Below are 22,618 nucleotides of genomic sequence, written 5' to 3'. Positions count from 1 at the left end.
TTTAGGGTGAAATGTGCGTCTCAGCTCTGCTTGGAAAATTTATTCGAAACTAATATAAAAGTCAATAGACTATCAATGACTTCGGTCTTCGGCTACTCAGTACGGCGCACTTACCCCGCGACATATTAAAGTAAAAGTTAGTCAACTGCGTTCTATATCTGTAACTATGACGTTTTGTCTTATCCAGAGACATCAATTAGCAATACATTTTTCGGTTCTAGTCGGATATAGGTAATCAATCGATATCAGGTACCGTTAAAATACGAGAATAAAAATCAATACTTTTTATTAGCTGTCAAAAATTTCGTTTATATACATATGCATTATATTATGCTAGAAGACCCGGTAAACGTGGTTTTGCCATACAAAGAGTAGAGTCTTCTTCTTCTCATTCGTTTCGCTCTTGGCAGAGCGGTCGTGATCGCTATGTAGTAGAAGTAGAAGGCGCAGATGTAATGCGCTTCACGACGCTCCGCCACCGCTGCCTATTGGAGGTCATCCTGCTGCACTGATTCAGTGTTTCTCCTACGGCGGACTTAATCTGATCGGTCCAGCGTGTAGGTGACCTGCCGCGCGGTCTAGCGCCTTCCACCTTCCCCTGGACGACAAGGCGTTCTAAGGACTGATCGCCACGCCGAGATACGTGACCGAAGAATGTAAGGATGCGAGATTGTACTGTTGAAAATAGACGCTGCTTAACACCGAGTTCTTGAAGTATCGAGACGTTTGTACGAAACTCGGTCCACGATACCCCAAGCATTCTTCTCCAGCACCACATTTCGAGAGCGTCTATTTTCTGCCTTTCCACATCTCGCAAGGTCCACGTTTCGGCTGCGTACAGAAATATGGGGAATATGAGTGTAACAAAGAGTAGAGTACTAATGCTAATAATAGTGGGTTATGGGTATAAAGACAAGAGAATTTATAAATTCATTTTCTAAATAGATTTGTTATTTATGTTTGTGATATCATGGTGTTGGTTCTATGTGAACTACGTTCATTTTGAGCGCGAAAAACAACGCTTGAAAATATAGCGCCCGGAGTTGTTAAACACAAAAAAAAATGTCAAATTCTATACTTTTTTGCTTACACGTTCATTTTAATCATGATAGGTTATAGATATAGGAAGATATCATTGATAACAATTTACCTTTTTATCGTATTATTTAAATCGTCGAGAATAACGAAATATATATTTATATTATTCAAGTTCATACAGAGACTATATAATATATAGACACTCACAAAATCGGTTCTGTAGATGCTTAGATCTACAACCTCACAAACATTACCGGTTGAGAATCTATACAGAAAATTTAATTAAACACTAGAATATACAATCGTCAAACATTAACTTCACCAAATAAGCATACATCACATAGCATCTAATAAACCTGTACATAGTTTTGGCGGTAGGTAGGTACATACTTAAAACACAATGAGTTTTATCGATCTTCCGTTACCTGTCGGAAACGGAAGGCTCGGATGACGTGTCCCGTGTAACCTGACCCAGGCTGAGCTGGATTAGATGGGGTGGGAAATTCGACTGAACGAATTTTGTTTTTTAACGTCAGTAATCTTCATATTGCATATGCCAGCACTATTGAAATTATAATATTTAAATATGGTAATAATTGAGTCCATTTAACGGTTATAGCCTGAAATACCTTACCTTATAATTCAGATAATGTTACTGTTGTATGGGATAATATAAATAACTAAATATTGAGTTACAACTTTTTTCAGAAGCAGATATCCAACTGATAAATTCCATTAAAATATAATAAAAATTAGTCTTCAAAACATTTTTTAGCTTTAATTTTTTTTGGATATATATTTGTAACAATCTAATTCATGTAAAACTGAATTCGATCACTCCTCCTCTACTGTGCAAAATATCCTGCTTTGGAACTCCTTGATAATATGAAACAAGCTCAGACTTTAAATTTATACAAAAATATTTGAGCATTAAACTTCTGCCTCGTAATTAGATATATTATTATTATTTTTAAGGTTTTAGTTTATTTTATTTATAGTTAGTGTTACATGCAATTTTATGTTCTGTTATCTTAAATCTAAAAAACCTAAAACCGTAATAACTAAAATATATTATTAAAAAGTCCCTTTAAGCAAGGTTCCGAAGCAACTGGCTCCTCGGTCTCCTGTGATGTCGACTAACCTTATTTATCAATTATTTATGCACTTCTAGTACTTTACCCGAAGATATTAGTGTTTCCTTTTAGGTGCATATACGGCGATAAAGGCATATGTCAATACTTTACCCATTTTAAGAGTGCTTTATAGCTGCTTATAATTTTAAATCTTCAGATGATTAAGTTGATTAAAAACGTATTCTTGACATTATCATAAGTATGCCTTATTATAAAGACCAAAAATTCAGTATGATTTAATATTTTCTGATATGCAAAGTAAAGTAAGTACTACTTTACTTTGCTGTAGATAACACTTTGCAGAGAACAATTGACTGTTTGAGCCAATTTGTCTGCATAACTTATAAGCTGTTGGTAAATATTAGGGTCATAATACAATGTATCCACCTGTGTTTGCCCGCGGGCAAGTGAATAAAGGCAGGTATCTTTTTATTCATTTATTCGTCAGAGGGGATTGATGTTTATGTTAACGCTTCAAAAGATGTTATGTTCAAATTAATTCGCCGTTTTGTTATGAATAAATCTGTGGCGTTCACTAAATTAAACGGTTGGCTACCAAGCCCTTTCATCAAGGGCTTCATTGGTGAAATGAAAAACACCTACGTTATTGCACAATTTTACGATCATACAAGTACTATTGAGGTTTATAAATTGTGTAGAAATTTATTTATAGTCTGAAACTTAGTACAGTATGTGCTTGGAACTTATGTTATGCAAAATGTTTCGTACATTAATAAATTCTAATTATTTAGGTAATCGCTATAAATAATTTAAATAATTTGCTATAGATTAGCCTTAAGATAGTATGTCAAATGCTCGCTCATACGATTTTTTAAAACCTGAGGCGCGGCGCGTATAGCCTAGACCTATCCCAACTATACTGTAAGGAATGCGACCTAGCTTCATAAGTCAACAGGAATTAAAGGAGCTTAGGCACTCGAGGTCGTCTAGCATTCTTAAGTCAAAAGGAATCCTTGTTATGGTCTAGATAATTTTATTAAGTACTTCCGGAAGACAGTTTTAAACAGGAGCTACGGCCTATTTTGGACGTATCCTAATTTACAGTAAGAAAAAAGATCCGGTGGTCTTATATACCTATTTTATTGGAAGTTATTTATCGGCTTTAAAATAAGATAAAATCACTTTAATTGTTCGCGAGAAACAACATCATATTACCAAATTGAAGAAATACTAAAATTTCCATACAAAGCAAACTCCTATTGATACTCTGCGTTATTAATGAAAAATAACTCAAGTAGATCGTAGGTGCTGAAGGTATCTTACTGTTTCTCAATTTAAACGAAGGGTGCGTGCAACAATAGAAAATTCATTCCCATAGAAAACAATAACTAACCGCTGTAAAGTGATACTGCTCAATCGGAAACGTAAATAACAGATAACGTGTAATTCAATATATTGCGGATTCATCACTTAACTGTACGATTCCTCACGATTGATTCACATTTAATTTTTGGAGGGAAGACGCGTGCCGGCCACGCGTTGACAGATTGCCGACATGTTATCTTTTTTAAAGCGTGGATTAGCGTCACGTGGTCTTAGCGTTTAATCTGTGGTTAATTATTATTTTTACCGTTTTATTATCTTTTAAGTTGTGATGTGATGATGGAAGTTATTACGTAAAATTATACGGTTGCTTTTATGTAATGAGGTGCGTATTAGGTGTACGCACTTTATAAAAAGGGAGAGTTTAAACATGAAAGTAAACATGAGTCTTTTTAAACCGTGTCTTAATGAAAATGGTGTAATTAGTTGCTCTTCCATTAGCAATTTGCTATAGGTATATTATTTCCACATTTTAGCTGACAAGCAAACCATAAAGAATTTTAGAAGTTGATATTTTTTTAATGAATAATTTTATTAACAGATAAATATAAATATATATACCTTACTATAGAAATGAATAAGAAAAATAACATGTACATGACAAAATCTCAAATCAAAGTAACTTTCTCAATCTTCTCTTCTCAATCAAAGTAAGTTTATAAAGCAGCAATTTCCTTGAAATAAACACAACTTTCAAAGCTCGCTTTCAGAAGCTATCACAATATCAATGCTTTTAATTTAGCGGCGAAGCCCCAGAGGAAACCTTTGAAGTTAGTAATCGATTTCTAGAGCTTTTTGACGAACTTTGTTGCATAAAGCTACCGACGCCATTTATGTATCATTACAGTATAATAATTACGTAGGAATCTTGGATAGGAAGTATTTATACTTAGGTACTTAGTGACTCGTTATATATACAGTTGGTAATAGTGACTATTGGTACATATTGTAATATTCTTATCTCTAACTTAAGACAATCACTTAGCTTAGGACTTCGTAGTACATACATAATAAAATCATAAATTAATTAGTGTGGTGTATCTCGCGACATACGCCCCGGTTACATCGGTAATATCGAAATCGAATATCGAATACAATTTACAATATTCCTGGGCGAGCCGGGGCGCAAGGCTTGCGAAACTCGTTTATTCATTCTTGATAAACAAAAATTAAATATGTAATTTTTTTTATCTTAGTTTTTCCATCGATTTTTTGTTACTGTCCGCCCTCTCAAATCCAGCGTACCGACGTACGCTTCAAGAAGAGGCTGATAAGAGTTCCACTTTTGCGGCACTCTTACAATGTCCAGCCGATCTCGGCTACCTATGGATCGACAGATCGTCCACTCACAATTACATATAATGGTGACCTTGAGTCACTATTGATTTTTGCGTCGCACTTATTTAAATTTAGATAGTTTATCGCGCTGTGAAGCGCTCACATTTAGGCTTCAACTGAGCAATGGGGTGAGATCTTCATCTTCTAGCTCTTTATTTCCGTTCCATGTAACTTTTGAGGTTAATGCCATCTACGTCAGAGTCAATTCCAGTTTTATTCAGCATTTATTAAAAGAATAGAACGCAAGGCATACATGGGCCTGTAAATTTGAGATGTTCAATGCTGATACCTTCGTGCCTATAACCTTTTAAACTGAAGCGCAAATTTGTGCTCATGTTCCACTTTTACGTCACTAATGTGGGTGGAGCTCGTACTCCTAGTGACAGACCCTATTTAGAACTCTATTTAGACCCTAGGTTCAGTTCCGGAAAGTAGCAAAATATTAAGTACTTACATACTTTTTCAAACATTAAAATAACGATAGACTATTTATATAAGTCTCTTAAATATTTTAATCATTTACTTATAAATAAGTAATATTGTTTAACATATTTATAAGTCGAATGTAGAAGTCAAAGTAAGAAGTAGACATGGGGAGAAATTGGCTGTGCCAAAAATAAACCCGGAACTGTTTAGGAAAGACACCTTTTGTATGGCAATAAGGGTTTACAATAATTTAAATAGACTTGGTGTATTACTTTTAGAATAAATGCATTATTTAATAAATGATTATTTGCGTGAGACACTGTAGACTGTAGTTATATAAATTTAATAATGTATGATACAAATAATATAAGAATTAACCAAGTAATGGAAAATTCAAAATTCCTTTAGGGACAAATATAAGTGTCAGAATATAATTAACGATTGTACCACCTTACACATTTTGTACTATATTTTTGCAATAAATTATTATTATTATTACTGTTAAGATTTAAATTTACTTCTATTTGATCTATTGATCCGAAAATTAATTACAGGGTAATTTTTACACCTTTAAAATAATGCATAATCCAATTTACAACCTAAGATACAAAATTAAATTGTATTATTCTCTATAAATTAATATCACTACATATTATATAACAAAGTCGCTTCCTCTGTCCCTATGTATGCTTAAATCTTTGAAACTACGCAACGGATTTTGATTCGTTTTTTTTTAATAGATAGAGTGATTCAAGAGGAAGGTTTATAATATGTATAATAACATCCATTAAATAGTGGAGAAGTACTGTTATTTTTGAGGTTTCTAATGTGATGTCGTAAATAATTACATATTTTCCGCTTACATTGCAAACGCAGGCTGAACCCTACGAGTTTTATCAAAATAATGTACTAAGTATTGTACACATTGAAAAGGTCTACAGAAAAGTCCGTGATGGTATATGTCTATCTCTTATGGATAACCCATATTTTTATATACAACGTTCACAGATTTTCTGTAGTGTATTTAGTATCAGCATTGCACCTGTGCGAAGCCGGGGCGGGTCGCTAGTTAATAATAAGCTAAAAAAACTTGACTTTTCGGATGAATACAGCACAAACATTTTGTTCTTATGATCTGGCTGCTCTCGTTTATTATCCTACTAGTACCATGAATATGCGTGAGATGGCGTTAAAAGAACGATTAAGTAGTATTCTTTTCATTTATTTTTCTCACATCATGTAGAAATGGTTACGTTTTCCAAATTTCTTTAATAAGAAGAACATTAATTTATATTTATACAATTGATATTTTTATGTCAAGAAAATCATAAGACCCTATTAGAAATTGCCGGTAGCATGACGTACTCATTTTTACTAATAAATAAGTAAATTAATTATTGATGTAATAATAAATTATAATCAAACAGATCCTGTTGACATTTTAGAAAAATAATTGAAATTATGAGCTGGCAATGAACGTTTTTTTTATAATTATTTTCCATATATTTTGTTGTTTTGTTGTTAGTATTCGAGTCTCTATTGCAGTTTGGTTTCATAGGTAACATATTTCATATTTAAAATATGCGGAACATACAGGGACATACAGGAATATTTTCTAATATGTAATAAATAAAATTTTCGGTAAATTAATTGTTGATATCACAAGTTTTCAACTTATGTTTAATATGCAATGGTGAACGCTTCTTTGTGGTACAGCAAATACAGCGCACACTTATTATGACAGGTGGCAACACTGATTAATTATTATTTTTGACATTATTGACTGTAATCTGTGATTTTTTACGACTAGTAACCAAATTTTGAAACGTCTGATTTTGTGTAGTAAAAATTTCAGTCATATATATTATTTTAAAAACACGTAATCCCAAAATAGAGTAGAAAAATATCGCACAAATAAGCTTGTTTCAGAGCCGCCGTTTTACGGCGATTGGTAAATTAGGGGTAAATTTTTTTACATAAATGAATAATGTCGTTGCGGTCGAAGGCCCTAGCGCTGGTGGAAGTGTTGCTACGGGTACCGCCGCTGTTTGTTGTCGATGAGTTCCTCAAGATCAGTTTGGGCCTGCCCGTGTCCACCGGCGAAGAAGTGTCCGTCCTCTCCAACGTCACTGACGACCACGTCGATATTTCGGATGCAGAGGCTATCTATTACGACGCCAATTTCTACAACGCGTTTTTCTTCATATTTCTTAAATTTCTTGTCTGCTGTTTAGGTGAGTGTTCCGCAAGTAATGCAATAGCTTGAAATGTTTCGCAATTGCGATCTCTAGTCCTGAATACTTAGCAACCTGTTTATGCATTCTTAGTACTTATATATATTCTATTAATTCCCAGTGTCAATTTCAAATTTATTTAGGGAATAAGCATTTGATTATAACTAAAGAACAGGTAAATATTTATTTATAAAATGAAAGAGAGTTCCTTTATATCTCTGTGAGTGTTTACTGACAATTAACAGGTTGCATGTAGCTCAAAAACTTTTCAGTCATTTTCATAAATATATTTTGGTCTTTTAAATGTGTTGTTAGGCCAAGCTTTACTTAATTAAATAAAAATCATACTTAATTAAAATAAATAATGTGAAGTAAATGTTTATATCATCAAATATTGCAATAATTAACAGGTAAATTTAGGTTGCTCATTATTATTAACTCGCTGCTTTCTTTAGTATGGGATCTACTGACTAAGTTGAACTGATACCTCCTTATAGTAATACTAACTTAAAGAGTATTCATGTATATTTGCTGGCATTAATGATGTTCTTATACTTCATGGGTTAACTGTTTAAAGATCTTGGCCACGCATTACATAAAGAAATAGTTCTTTGATAATTTTTCTCTTTATAGGTAAGAATTTGAATTTTGTGACCAACACATTAGTATGTTTCCTTTTATTGTCTACCAGATACTAGTGATAATTTTGCTCTTAGAACAAAAATCCATTGGTGTACAGCCTGCCGGTCACACACAGCCAGCCACGTGGCTGGCCTTATCTATTAAGCCATTTCATTTACATTTCTCATTTATTGGTAGTTGTAATAGGTGTTTCTTTACCTTTATGTAATTGTTACTTATAGGAGAATTATATTTATTTAAGTAAAAACTTCAATAATCTAATATTATTCAGTAGTACAGAATGGTCCCACCATTTTTTTTAGTTTGACTAGGTAAAATTATTTTACCTAGTCAATTTTACTACAATATGACTAGTATTAAATAAATTTAAATATTTTTGGTGTGATTTCCCTACAAATAGGCTAGATCAAAATGTGTGAGAGACAAAAATGATGAATTTATTACTTCAAAGTTGTTCTGAAACATTGTAAAAAGTCTGTTTAACTTTCTGTGAATGTTCAATCTGTAGTAATAAAATGGAAAGACTAACTGTTAAATGTTAACGTAGTTTTTGCGAATTTATTAAGTATTTGAAGTCAATGAACTCTTGAGTATACCAAAACTTTACCTACATTTGTTGTACATCATGAAATTAAACGCGTTTTTCAAATAATTGGTTCGGCGTTCGTGACCTACTCGACTAAGGTCAATGAAATCAAGTATGTATTCAGTAAGTAACACATAGGGCAGTTTTAATTTCGTATACATAGTTGCATATTTAACGGATACTGGAATATTGGAATAAGCAAAATAACTTTTTTTCTGTTATTGTGTCAAAAAATTCAACAAAAAGTTGGTACTAGACAAAAATTTAAAAAAAATTGCTTGAATCATGCACGTATTTATTTTTAACAATAATAACGATAAAAATCTATAAAAATCAAAGTCATGATGACATTCGCATAATCACGTCACACCTAACAAACTGATATACCGACCGTTTAAGTCGTCTTAAACAAACCTACCTTCATAAACAGGAAGGACGTATTAACTTCGAATTAAATTACAGATGCGAGAACTAAGTAATGATGTAACGGGATATCTACGCTTATATATATCTTCGTGAATTTAATTTCATTATACGAATTTAAAAACCTATTACAGAATACAGATACGCACTCGCGAATTATATCAATGTTTCTAATAATAAACAAATGAAATCACTTGTCTCAACTCTTTCTAAACTTCTTATACTTTCACAAATTTTCCATAAATTTAACAATATTCATGAAATATAGCCTTATCGGTTTTAATCAAAAAATCTGTTTTCGGCTACCCATGCCAGGACAGGAATTGAAATATAGTGTGCAAGATAATTTGTCGGTTTATAAAATATATTTATTCTACTATGACCTTTAAATATGGACTGCGTAATGTTTGTATTGTTAGATTTTATTGTAAAATCATAAATTATTAAATTACCATATTCAAGGTAACCTTATAAGGATATATGTCATGTAAAGATAAAATAATGTTTTAGATAATAATAAGTGATTAAATATATATTTTATGTAATTCGTTGCTATGCATTTTTAGTAAAAGTCGTCAATGACATTATATTCAATAGTTTAATGATCTTAGGAGCAATCCATACTGTATACTGAAACTAACCTATTTAAATAATAACATTTTTAAATAATGAAGATTGGTACATACCTACATTCTATAATAAAATTAAAAATACAAATTTTTCAGATACATTTTCATTTGAAATAACTTAAATTCTTGGAATTTCCTTAACTTCTTATAATTAGATTATTATTCCTAAAATACTAACAGTAAATCAAGTTTTCTCTTTTTTCCAGGATGTATGTCAGCCCTTTGCATTTTCGTGTTGTGCACGAAACACCTGATTATAGTGTACCTCTACTTGATGTCCCTCGGTATTGTCTTCATCTCCTACTGGACTAATGTATCTGCTATCAAGCAAATCCAGGCACTGACCTTATCTGCGGCATCCACTCAACCCTCTGCGAGTATACTAGAAGATATTCTCAACCTAAACCTCAAGAACCTACTTGACCTTGATGGCCCAGGTATCCTGGTCATACAAAACTTCGCGATACAGTTTACCCTATCAGTTATCTTCAGAAATGTTCACCTCGGACCGCGCCATCAGACAGTCCAGAAGTTATTACCGATCACGTTCATGGCACCATCTTTTTTGGCAATGCTCCCAGTACCTCCTCATCTTTTACATCATTCACCAGTGTTCTCAGCGCTTTTACCATTGTGTCTAGTCAAATATGTACTTTGGTCTTCAGCTTATGACGTCATACAAGTGATATACGCTGGGTATCAACATGGGAGGCTATTTGTAAGCAACTTCGGGCTCTCTGCTCTTGTGGAAACTGAATGGATTCGTTTAAATATACCTTGTGTACTGAGAGTGTTTTGGGTGCTGAGAGTTGCGGAACATGCTATGTTACTTCTAATGGAAAACTACGATGAAGACAGCGATGAAGGATTAAAAGTCTCCACATTACTAGCGGTCCAGTCTGTCGCCTCTATGGCTAAATCTTTGCTAGTAACAGGATGTGAGACTATCACCGCCGTTCTCGGTATGACCTCCGTTATCTCATTCTTCTGTCATTATATCGGGAGCTTCTTCCAGTGGATCCTGCTGACAGATGAAGAAGAAGACAAGAGTATAGGAACTGTGTCTGCTATTCTTTTCTATATACTCGCCTTGCAGACTGGTTTGACAACTTTGAATCCCGAGAAGCGATTCGTAAGATTATGCCGAAATTTCTGTTTGCTGTTCACGGCCCTGTTACACTTCTTGCACAATATTGTTAATCCTATGTTAATGTCACTTAGCGCTTCGCACAATCCGAGCACCCACCGGCACGTGAGAGCATTAGGCGTTTGCGCCTTTCTAATAACGTTCCCGATCTCGTTACTAGTATATCTATGGTCGCAGCACACGATTTCAACCTGGCTTTTGGCTGTCAGCGCTTTTAGCATCGAAGTTATCGTGAAAGTAATAGTTAGCCTCATGATATACTCGCTCTTTTTAATAGACGCATACAGAAGTACATTCTGGGAACAGTTGGACGATTATGTTTATTACATACGCGCGTTCGGGAACACGATAGAGTTTTGCTTTGGAATCTTCTTGTTCTTTAACGGCGCTTGGATTCTACTGTTCGAATCTGGTGGTGCGATTCGAGCGGTCATGATGTGTATTCACGCCTACTTCAATATTTGGTGTGAGGCGCGCGCCGGTTGGTCGGTGTTTATGAAACGACGTACGGCTGTTAATAAGATAAACTCGCTAAGAGAGGCTTCAGTACAGCAACTCGATCGTTTGGACGATGTGTGCGCTATCTGCTACCAGGAGATGCACTCGGCCAAAATAACGCGTTGCAACCACTTCTTCCATGGAGTTTGCTTAAGAAAGTGGCTGTATGTGCAGGACCGTTGTCCACTTTGCCATGACATTCTTTATAAGATAGACAGCGATCCGACCAAGGACAACAATTCAGAGGCTAGCAATGAAGATAACAGTAATCAAAACATTCTCTTGGACGACGAAGATCCGGATCTCTTGCTTGGTGAAGGTGTAAGATGACTGACCGATGAAGACTTACTCAATTTAGAATAATTTAAACATAGTTTGATCGTGTTTTTTCAGTGGTATTTTTGTATATTTTATCAGGTGCAACTGTGATTAAAAATTTGTCTTTGTGATGGATGATGTGTGATTAGGTGTAAGTACCGGACGCTTGTGGCGATTTCCTATTCTTGTTTAAAATCTGCGAAAATTGCTAGTGCAAACAAAAATACATATTGATGTCTATAATATGCGGAGCTATTTGTAAATAGATTTAGAAATAGCTTTTAATATACAGAGTCTAAATGATAGCAAAATATAAAAATAGTAATTTTCTCACTAAAATGTAAATAAACTATAATTTAGTAGTAGCAAGTCGTTTTACTGAGTTTGCTTCTGTTGCGTTAAAACAGGTATTGGGGAGGTTTTTGTAAGTTATAATTACAATATGAGGCCTAGAAGGAAATACAAATTAAAGTGGTAAATGTTTTTAATTAAATATAAGATCTTTATAATTAGACAAGAGGTAATAATTGGAAACACGGCAGTTAGTAGATGTCCGAACGACGGTGGTACGATCCGCGCGCTCGAAGTTTGCTTTCACGATCTCGTAGTAGCGGCCGTCACTGAAATAAATAAGATTACAATGAAATAAATTAGATGAAACGTTTTACTCTCATGTGACCATCTAAAAGTAATGGAGTTGTTGATGGCAACCGCATACATTCCCACATTATGGCGGGATTAACAAACTTTCTCTTACGCGCATTCTATTCTTTTTTAAAAAATTGTTTTATTTTATGCCCACATTTTCGTAAATCAATTGGCCACGTCTCGTGGTAAATTGTAAAGTAACGGATATCCATTCGTAAGATTCTAAACGGTCTAGGTTAGGTAAGTGTATTATTTAACCAATCTATTAATATATATTCTATACTATAATCTATTAATAAGTAGGCTATCGCTTACTTATTATTTTATGCGTGAATTCGGTAAGTTTATCAATTTGCGAAAATGTGGGCGTAAAATAAAACAATTTTTTGAACAAAAGAAATGGGCGTAGTAAATAAGAAAAAGTTCGTTAAAACCGCTATAATGTGGGAATATAAGCGGAAGTTTTCTATGAATTTTCTTAGAAATTTATTTACTTGCGGATTTTGTTATATTCCGGTAAAATATATCATAAAGTTTTATAAATAGGTATGTAGCACTACTGCAAACAAATCCCACGACTGTTCTCTTACATCAAAATTTTTAATCTAATTTTTTTTACATAAGTAGAAATCATAAATTGTCTGAACTTTTCTTTTTCGAATAGAAGTCTTACAGTAACTTCAAAATAGAAGGGAGAATAGTATAGAAATACAGTTTGATTCGATTCGTAAGCATAAGTACTGTACACACGTAATTTCCATATCCGAGTTTTCCTAAAATTAAAAAAAACCTGTTCAGTAACGTCATACCTTAGTACAAGACTCTTGAGTTTAAGACATTTCACTCGCAAAACATCGATTGCCTTCTGACTCTTGTCACTAAAACGTAGGTTTTCAGGATCCCAGCGCAGTTCAAGCCGCTCCAAGTTGGGGCAGCTATTGGCAATGCCGTCCATTAACTAAATAAAAAAAATATTTGAAATTCATATTAAAAGGAATTCGGATTTTTTGTTACCCTATTTTTAACTGTGTATAAAGTAAATATGAGCAGTGTTGGCCTAGTGGCTTCAGCGTGCGACTCTCATACCTGAGGTCGTAGGTTCGATCCCCGGCTGTGCACCAATGGACTTTCTTTCTATGTGCGCATTTAACTTTTGCTCGAACGGTGAAGGAAAACATCGTGAGGAAACCGACATGTCTTAGACCCAAAATGTCGACGACGTGTGTCAGGCACTGGAGGCTGATCACCTACTTGCCTATAAGATTGAAGAAACAGATTCAGAAATCTGAGGCCAGGACCTAAAAATGTTGTAGCGCCACTCATTTATTATTTATTTATAAAGTAAATAAATGACAATTATTTCTCACCTGGTCCACGTGAATGTTGACACCGAGTCTCTCCTGTGTACCCATTATTAGTATCCTGAAATTTATTTATAAAATGTAATGAAGGTATGTACAAAAAGTTGATTTGTTATACCCTCCTAACGGAAATCCAAACTCACTGCATATTTTGTGGAAATGATTTACTGAAACTTAGATTGTGAGCAGTGGTGATGGCTAGACTTTCAACCTTGCGGTTGGGCATTCGAAACCCGGTGGTACAATTTATGGCAACTATCTGCCACAATCTTTATGGAATTGAAGAACTATTTAAGATTCTTCTAATAATATATTTCCCCCCTATACCGCCAAATATCGTAGCCGTTTTAGCTGGACAAGTGTTCACGCATATTTACTTAGCATTAGTAAGAAGCTGAAGAACACTCTGCCATAGCTGATCAGTAATATGGGGCATCCCGCTAAGCACCAGACCCGACAGTTGTGCCCCAACACGAGACAGGAAGCGATGCAACGCGTCATCCGACAAGTTGTCAGATGAGTCCACATCCAGGGCTAAAAGACTCCTGGAAAAAAATGGATTCGTTTAGATTCTGTGTATTTATGTATTAGTGGTTGCCTGGAAGAGATCGCTCGAAAGCGATAAGGCCGTCAGTTGCTCTCCTTTTCAGTTTTCAACTATTTTTTTATATTGTAATGTAACGAAGTGTTAATAATAATAATGATTAGGCATCACGATAACTTATAAACGTACCTAACCTAACTTAACGAGTCATATAAATAATAGCTAATAATAATTAAATAAATAGTTTAAATTCAATGATATGAGCATCCCAATGTCAAAATAGTACCTAAGAACAGTAATGTTATTTATAATTGCTGAGGAAACTTATAGGGTCCAAAAATTATCATCTTCCCCTTGAAAGCATTATACGGCAGTTAACAAGTTTAACTTTTAGTCGTATTTAAATAATTTTTATATTTATTTTCGCACTAAGTTGTAAAAAAGGGTGCAATTACTATTGGCTGTAGGTTGTATGTACTGTTATGTTTTAAAATCTATTTATGATGTTTCAAATGGGATATATTTTAACACAGTTGAACAGTATCAGTTCAGTGGCGAAAATAAATATACTTGTCATAATATATATTATTCATTACCTCGTATACATTTCATTACCTCGTAGTACCAGCCTCCAGCCAAGCCTTTAACACGGAGTCATTGAACCCATTAATTTGACCTGCGCTTAGGAATCTAAGGTTCGGGATCCTGCTAAGCATGTCAATTAAACATTCAGTTGACAGATCCGTAGCTGTCACATCCAACTCCTGGATTGAAGACTTTTCCCACTCCACCTGCATCACGTACTCTGATTGAAGACCTGGAATAATATTAACTCGCATAAATACAAGTTGAAAGAATCATCAAAATCGGGAGTAACTTCATCTTTTAAGTAACAATGATTCAACATTACTTTTGTGAATAGAATACAGACGCAATATAGAAGTATAGAAGTCTTATGTCTATGGAATAATAATTAGCATTTAGGTTTAAGATTACATACTGCATCCATTCATAAGTAGGCAGGTGAGTCTTCGCGATCTTTGGAACAGTGTCTTCATAGTGGAACCCGTTACCTTATTGCAGTAATTCACTGCTAGACATTCTAACTGAAAACATAAATTTATAGATTTGATTTACTCTACATTATTTGCTCTTAATATTTTCAAACATAAAAATATAGAAAAAAAGAAATTACTATATTATTATACATATTAAAGCAAGATGCACACATAAAGGTGTCCTTTAAAGACCTATATGGAAAGGAAGAAAGAAAAGAAGGAGGGTGCCCTAAAAAGGTGGATAGAAGAAATAGAAACGAATGGAGAAAGAAAGCTATAGCAAACCAGCTAATAAAAACTCTCAGCCACACTCTCAAATAAGTGTTTTAAACAAATACTCAGACCAATACGCATATTTAAGGTTATACACAACTTTTGTTTGATTAGATGTAACGCTATTTTTCTTAACAAAAATCTCTTTTGTTAAGAAATCCATTGCATCATGTACTATGAAACAAATTTCATCTACCCACAACAAAGGTAGGTACCCCACCTAGTGTCACAATCATATTTCTGTCATTATTAAGGTTTTACTATTATAGGACATAGGATATTCTTAGGACATATAAAATATTTATTATGAGTACTTCATAGCAGCAGCAGCATGTTCAGCAAGTCTAGCATATATATGTTAAGAAAGTATAATAACATTTAAAAATTAGTGGTACACGCATTAAGTAATTAAATATATACCTGGATACAGTTAGAGCTGAACGCATCAATGTGCGAATCGTCCACAAAATTGATCCCATACAAATTAATCACGCGCAGGTTGGGCGTGGCCGACTTGAGTTTGTGTACGTTGATAACTTCGTAGATCTCCTCCTCTTCTTCTTCTACCTTCTCATACGTGCCTAGAAGAGATTTGCTGATTAAAGTAAGTCATGATTATAGTTATTCTTAACCATCAGGCGGAATTTATTTAATATATAACGTAACATAAAAGACTCTTTCTAGGATTATAAAATATATATGTTTTGATTTATTAACGTTACGAATTTAGAACATTTATTTTATAGGAAAGACGCCGAAAAATGGAACCCTATGGGCAATTTTAGTAGATTCGTTGCCGGCCGGCTGGAGTTCGTATCTCCTTCGTCGAGATTACTAATTTCGCAAGAGAAAATGTCTTGTGAAGCAGACTGTGGAAGACGCCAATTTTGAAAAATTAACAGTTTGATAATATTTATTCTAAGGAATTTGGAAAATGGAGATTGTATTCAGTATATATGTACCAATGAGGTGCAATATCTCCAGGCCGTTGATAAAATTGTAAATCTTCCTCATGAAACCTTCCATGAAGATGACTTCTGACAGGCAAATGCAGAGATAACGCAGCTTCGTAGGAAACGCCTGCATCTCTGAGAAGTCGTGGAGTTGCATCGCTGAAACGAAATGAATAATTACTTCTAATGCATTTCAAAAGTGTTGTTTCATAAATGAGGTCACAAAATGGCATATGGAATATCGAGGACGAGAAAAAGGCAAGATAAAAACTAACTCTGGGCGATTATAAGCGAATAAAAATTGTTGTCAAATTTCTCGCTATTGATACTAATGTATATTAAAAAAAATATTATTAATATTACAAAAATATAACTTAACACTTAAATATTACGCAATGATTAATTCATGGCTTCGAAATAATTCGGTTTTAATAAACGTTTTCTTACCAGTACTGAAGTCCAGTAACATATGAGTCAAATTGGGGCACTTGGCAGCTAACTCATGGAGTACTGTGTGAGTTATCAGCTCAATCGGGAGTTCGATATAGCGAAGAGATGGACCGAATCTGATGGATATCAATGCTAGGAGAGATTCTAGGGAACCTGTAACATAGATTTTATACATTGTAGTACTTTTAACCTTATATGCTAAATTTATGTATCAATATTGCTTATTCAGTTATTTAAGAAATAATTTAATAATAAACCTGTTAGAATCACCAAAATCTATCAAGATTGGTTCAGCTTTTTAAACATTAAAAATGGCCTTACCAACATGTAAACCAGAAATCTCGGGTCTCAAACTGACATGGGTCCACAATCTCGTGTCATATGCAACCATTCGCCAACGTTTGCACACAGTGGCCATGCGACATATTTCACGATGTGTGAGGTAGCAGAATATGTTGAGCAACACTTTATCAGGCAGCTTTTCTATAGTCTGGAACAAAATTTTCGAATAAGATACCATCGAGCTTTTGAAGCTGATAAAGTATTTTTTTACCTATTTTCACAGATCAATAAACAGTCTTAACTCGAACTGTTTGTGTTCTCATACAACATACAAATGTATTATATGTTTACTCACGTTTTATAGCATTACAGATAGTCTAAAACCTCTTTAAGTTTGTGTAGAAAGGTTAGAGAAATTCGTAAACAGGTCAAGAACGCAAACAATATCATCGTTTACCGTATTAGCGAAAGGACTCCTCATTCCACCTTCAGTCAAATATACCTGGCTGGCCTCAAGGGCCAGCTGTCCCCAAACATCAGTTGGTATATCCATAACTACACTTAATCACTACAAATGTATAAAAAATCACAATATTACTGATATTAGGGAGGAACCACGGTCGTATCTAAGAAAAGACGAGTTAATTTTAGCATCAGCTGGTCGGCTCGGTGTGAGTAGGAATCAGTTGGAATACTTTTTAATTTATTTAAAACCTATTTTGTAACGGAAATATTTTTAATAAAAAATGGTGAATTTTAAAAGTAAATTATAAAAAGTAAATATGTGTTAGAGGAGGCGAAATAAACCACGCGCGTTTTAACAATTTCAAACGCCTGTTTAATAATGGTAAATTTTACTTAGAAACTTGTTGAAAATATTTCATTAAATAATTACATAAGATGGAGTTACCGCCTTTTATATGACAAAAGTTAGGTCTAAAGTAAAGTATAAAAGCTAATATGTTAATGAAAAAAGATAGCCTTGAATTGGAATGATCCATAATAGAGTAATTATGAACGCCTACTTAATTTTAAGGAGCAAAATGTAAGAAACGCTATTTTTACGTATAAAGTGAAAAACCGACTTGGCTCTTTTTTCTTCTAAGCGGTATAACGGGATATCCAGTACTCGTATCCTCCATTTTGAAGACGTGGTCTTAGGGGTCGTGCAGGTAGATAAGCCGAAGCATTTGTTATGTGTTAATAGATCCTGCGTAAGAAAATATTAGATTAGTAGTATTTAGTATAAGTAGTATTCAACTATTTATTTACTTCTTTATTAGTATTAGTAGTAGCCAAAGATGGAGGTGTCGCTACAAACAGTTAAGTTACACCTCATAACTGCTGTTAAACACAAAGTAGAACAGTAGTCATAAATAGCTTAGTTGTTAGTAGAATTGTAAACTTTCTCGCAGGCAAAACCCTTTTAATGTTGCTTGTGTAATTAACATAAAGTCTTACTCTCTGTGTAGAGTTAATTTGTATATATGAGTCTTCATTTCAAGCGAAACAGCGCTAAGCGTATCCGTACATTAAAAGTGTATTGTATTTTGATAAAAGCGGGTGATAGTTCGCACTAATTTTTTTATCTCACCCGAGTTGAGAATTAGTTCGAACCATCACTCTCGTAAGTCAATAATGCATTTTAATCCTTAGTTATTGTTATTTGATCAAAGGCCAATATATAATAATAAATCAATTTCATATCGATTAGACTAATAGCACTCCGTTTGCCAAAACATCACTTAAGATTAAAAGCAATTACTTTGAACATGCAATGACTGTTATTTATACTTTCTGGTTATTCCAACTATAGATATTAGTGATCTTGTATAACCTCGCAGGTTTTAAATATAATTATGTAAGGTTGTCTAATAGGTACTGAAAACTGGAAAATTGGAAAGGCTTATTGCGGGAACAGCAAGACCAGAATGATGAAACTGAATTTATATGAAAATGACAGTTCGTGTCGATAATTTTTCTAGATTATATTAGAATTATAGTTTTCGACTCTCTACACATATATTAGTGTCATGGCATCTTGTCTAAGCCCCCAGGATGGATCAAGCGAAGGATAGGATAGGATACTATCTCTTGACTTTTGCCTCATATTTTGGCAAAAAATATTAAATTGAATTCTTTATCATTTTTATGCTTCTTTATTTTATTCTACACATGACAATATTTTATGTGATAAAAAAGGTTACCAGACTGAGACCAACCAAATTGCGAAATTCACTTAAAAAGTAATGAAATGCAGATGTCTTCGTGAAATATTCGATTTGACGAAGAATGCGAACTAATAAAATGCTAATTGTGACTTGTAGTAAACAAGTTGTAATAAACAAGTCATGTACTCATCCAATTTGATGTGACACCAAGTATATTTATTTAAATGAGAATTCAAGTTATTTTTTTATTTACTACGTAATGTTATCGAACAGGAATATAATAAATACTAATTTTAATTTTCGCATTAAGATCAGTATTGGCCTAGTGGTATCCGTGCGCCACTGCATCCCTGAGGCCGTTGGTTCGATGCCCAGCTTTACACCAATGAACTATCTGTCTATACCTAAAAACGCACACGACCTAGACCTAAATACTGTGTCAGAGCCTACCACTAGAACACTTACCAGCCTATTAATTTATCTTGCAGTTCCACATATACATTGTTTTATATTGACTAACAATATGTAAGCACTTCTGGCAACTCTCGTGTCGTGGGGGAGGTTTGATGGAATTTTCAATTACATGGAATCGTAATGGATTTTTTTGTCTATTCACCCAATATCGTATTCCATATTCGGTGAATGAGGCATGTCTAAGACCCAAAAAGTGTAGGCTTGTGTCAGATATTTCTGTTACCTCCTAGTTAATGGTGAAATAATAAAAAAGAGAGACAAAATGATTGTATGCGCCACTGTTTTTCCCAAGAAAGAAGTACATAAATGTTTCTTTCTATTTACAGTAAAAAGAAAGGAATCCCAAATATCCCAGTAATTTTTCCCGTCTGGCATTTTGAAACTTGGCCGTCGCGTCGCCAGGTATTTCCTGCCACTGATTCACGTTCTAAAGTCTACAAAATCAAACAAGCGCACTTCATATTACATGTCAAAATTTAATATAAGAGCATTATAAATAAAAGGAAAAACAAAACAATATCACTTATCAAACAACGCTCTACAAATGTCTCTTTTTCGAATCGAAGGTCGAATCTATGATTACGTCTCAATTCTCTATAGAAAATGTCCCTTTGATCAACATGTTAGTTAATACATTGCTTGAAACACATTGCTTGCAACTTGGATTAATAATAATGTATAAAAGTCTCCAGAACATAGTATTGAATACGAATAGTTTAAATGATTTAAAGACTGGAAATGAATACATGTATTAGTAAATCATATCTACACGTTGGAAATAATTTAAACTAATGTCAAACGAACAGATGTTATCAGAACATTGAAAATCCTTCCAGAAACTGGACATGCAATAGATTATCTACACTAATATTATAAAGAGGAAAACTTTGTTTGTTTGTTTGTTTGATTGTAATGAATAGGCTCATAAACTACTGGACCGATTTTAAAAATTCTTTCACCATTCGAAAGCTACATTATCCACGAGTAATATAGGCTTTATTTAATTTTGAACAAAAATAGGGTTCCGTAAGATATTAGGGACACAAGGTGTAAAAAATCAACCAAAAAAGTTACTTATTTTGCGTACCCTGCCTAAACTATTAAAGATAGAACCATAAAATGTTCTAAGTAATTGTAGATCTTATAAATATCTACAAAAAAGTCCGCGACACACTATACCTATCTAAGTCGAGTGAGGCACAATAACCATAAATGATATACATGGCAAAACGACGTTTGCCAGTTCAGCTAGTATTCAATATATTTCTGTACTAAAATTGTCTAGAATTTGCGTGATAATTTAGATAAAATAAAGGTTTAAATATAATGTGTCTTTTTAACTCAAATTATGTCAATATGTATCGTGAGTAGCGGGTAAGCCGACCGTGACGCCTAGTTAGATTAATTAATTAATTATTATCGGCTAAATTTAACTTTGGCTCTAGTCTGTTGGCTTCAATAAGATGTAGACGCTTGTAATAATGTTAACAAGATATTATAACAACTTGATTCATATCTCCGTACCGTGTATTTAACAAATAGGAAATAAATAAGAAGGGGCAATTTTTGTTATTTTGTTCAGGCAGCGTTATAAATATTTATTTTTTCCACTTTTATTTCCACTTGATAGATTTCTGGTTAGCCAAATTATACATCTTTAAAAAGCATTTGGTATCCAAATATTCCTTATTTATTTTGGCTGTTAATATGAAACTGGCATGTTACATCTTGATGATTGACGTCAGAACAATGTTAGAAAAATATTAATTTCTATTCGCATCTCGTTTCGTGACACAAATTGTTTGGTTCTTAATCATAGTTATTTATGTTATTATAGATAGAACTATGTTAGATTAAGTCCGCTTCTTTACTTGGGAGATCGACATCGTCTAACTCCTCCTAGGCAATAGGGAATACAGATTAGAATTATTCCAGAGAAAAAAAGAATAAAAACAAAAAAAGTAGAAACAAGATAATCTAATTGATTCTCTTCTAATATAAAGCTGTTACAATTTATTATATTTCATGAAGGAGAATAAATAAAAAATAATAATATTCCTCAAAGAACTGACAAAAATATATAAATATTATTATTATTATAATATAAATAAAAAACGGAAGTTTTTACTAAGAAAAGCATTCATTTAAACTAAAAACTTACTAAGTATGATGTTTCGTATGCTTGTATAAACCTATAATGTTGGCTTGTATATTTAAGTTCGTACGTAGTGTTAGAAATAAACTTATTTTAGTGAGTGCAAATGCACTAAGGTTAAACATCACCTTTTAGTAATAATTAAAATACTTACCACATTCTTCCGCCGGAAACTGGCACCTGTATCATCTCTCGAGATGATAGCTGCTGCACTGTCCACATTCAATATACCCCAGGAATCCATTTTAAGGCAACTGTCCAAAACGAGCTAAAACAACACTTCCGACTTGGCACACGATTTTTTTACCATTAGCATTTAGCCCTCGTACCCCAAAACAGTACCTTAAAAAATAAACGTCAACGCATTTTGGCGCGAACTCACTAACTGACCGTCGCGTCCCTACTATCACTACGCACGGTAAACGTTTGATTTTCAGTGTAGCAATATCTATACTAAATTATCGTATCTGAGCAAAGTCTGTTCATAATTAAA

At 33.6% G+C, this 22,618-nt stretch overlaps 2 protein-coding genes across 4 annotated transcripts; one reads left to right on the top strand and one right to left on the bottom strand.

Annotated features, from left to right (window-relative positions):
* The first annotated feature begins 7,077 nt into the window (after positions 1-7,077).
* LOC110998759 (protein TRC8 homolog) lies at positions 7,078-12,121 on the top strand. Its single transcript, XM_022267537.2, has 2 exons — positions 7,078-7,513; positions 10,000-12,121. The coding sequence occupies exons 1-2, from the start codon at positions 7,267-7,269 to the stop codon at positions 11,766-11,768; spliced, it is 2,016 nt and encodes a 671-aa protein (XP_022123229.1). The 5' UTR covers positions 7,078-7,266; the 3' UTR covers positions 11,769-12,121.
* Positions 12,122-12,222: 101 nt separating this feature from the next.
* LOC110998760 (F-box/LRR-repeat protein 2) lies at positions 12,223-22,541 on the bottom strand. Of its 3 annotated transcripts, XM_022267540.2 has the most exons (12): positions 22,280-22,541; positions 18,411-18,535; positions 17,365-17,533; positions 17,041-17,196; positions 16,603-16,752; positions 16,061-16,221; positions 15,310-15,415; positions 14,925-15,126; positions 14,143-14,310; positions 13,772-13,826; positions 13,214-13,362; positions 12,223-12,376 (listed from the first exon to the last, which is right to left on the bottom strand). In XM_022267540.2, exons 2-12 carry the CDS (start codon positions 18,465-18,467, stop codon positions 12,241-12,243), a joined length of 1,509 nt encoding a protein of 502 aa, XP_022123232.1. In that variant the 5' UTR covers positions 18,468-18,535; positions 22,280-22,541; the 3' UTR covers positions 12,223-12,240. The 3 variants fall into 3 exon arrangements, with proteins under 3 accessions (XP_022123232.1, XP_022123231.1, XP_022123230.1); XM_022267539.2 differs by lacking the exon at positions 18,411-18,535; XM_022267538.2 differs by lacking the exons at positions 18,411-18,535; positions 22,280-22,541 and adding an exon at positions 17,783-17,967.
* Positions 22,542-22,618: the final 77 nt, after the last annotated feature.

The sequence above is a fragment of the Pieris rapae genome, chromosome 11 (genome assembly GCF_905147795.1).
Source record: "Pieris rapae chromosome 11, ilPieRapa1.1, whole genome shotgun sequence".
NCBI classification, from domain to species: Eukaryota; Metazoa; Arthropoda; class Insecta; order Lepidoptera; family Pieridae; genus Pieris; species Pieris rapae.
The sequence above is the reverse complement of the archived record's forward strand: the minus strand, read 5'-3'. Positions and strand labels throughout refer to the sequence as shown.

Bases quoted from the DNA above. Each gene is read 5' to 3' on its own strand.
- LOC110998759 (XM_022267537.2), top strand. From the start codon at position 7,267: ATGTCGTTGCGGTCGAAGGCCCTAGCGCTGGTGGAAGTGTTGCTACGG. The intron at 7,514-9,999 runs GTGAGTGTTCCG...TCTTTTTTCCAG, and splicing joins ATTTCTTGTCTGCTGTTTAG to GATGTATGTCAGCCCTTTGC.
- LOC110998760 (XM_022267538.2), bottom strand. From the start codon at position 17,878: ATGGATATACCAACTGATGTTTGGGGACAGCTGGCCCTTGAGGCCAGC. The intron at 17,197-17,364 runs GTAAGGCCATTT...TCTATGTTACAG, and splicing joins GATTTCTGGTTTACATGTTG to GTTCCCTAGAATCTCTCCTA. The intron at 15,416-16,060 runs GTATATATTTAA...TTATGTTTTCAG, and splicing joins TCAGCTCTAACTGTATCCAG to TTAGAATGTCTAGCAGTGAA.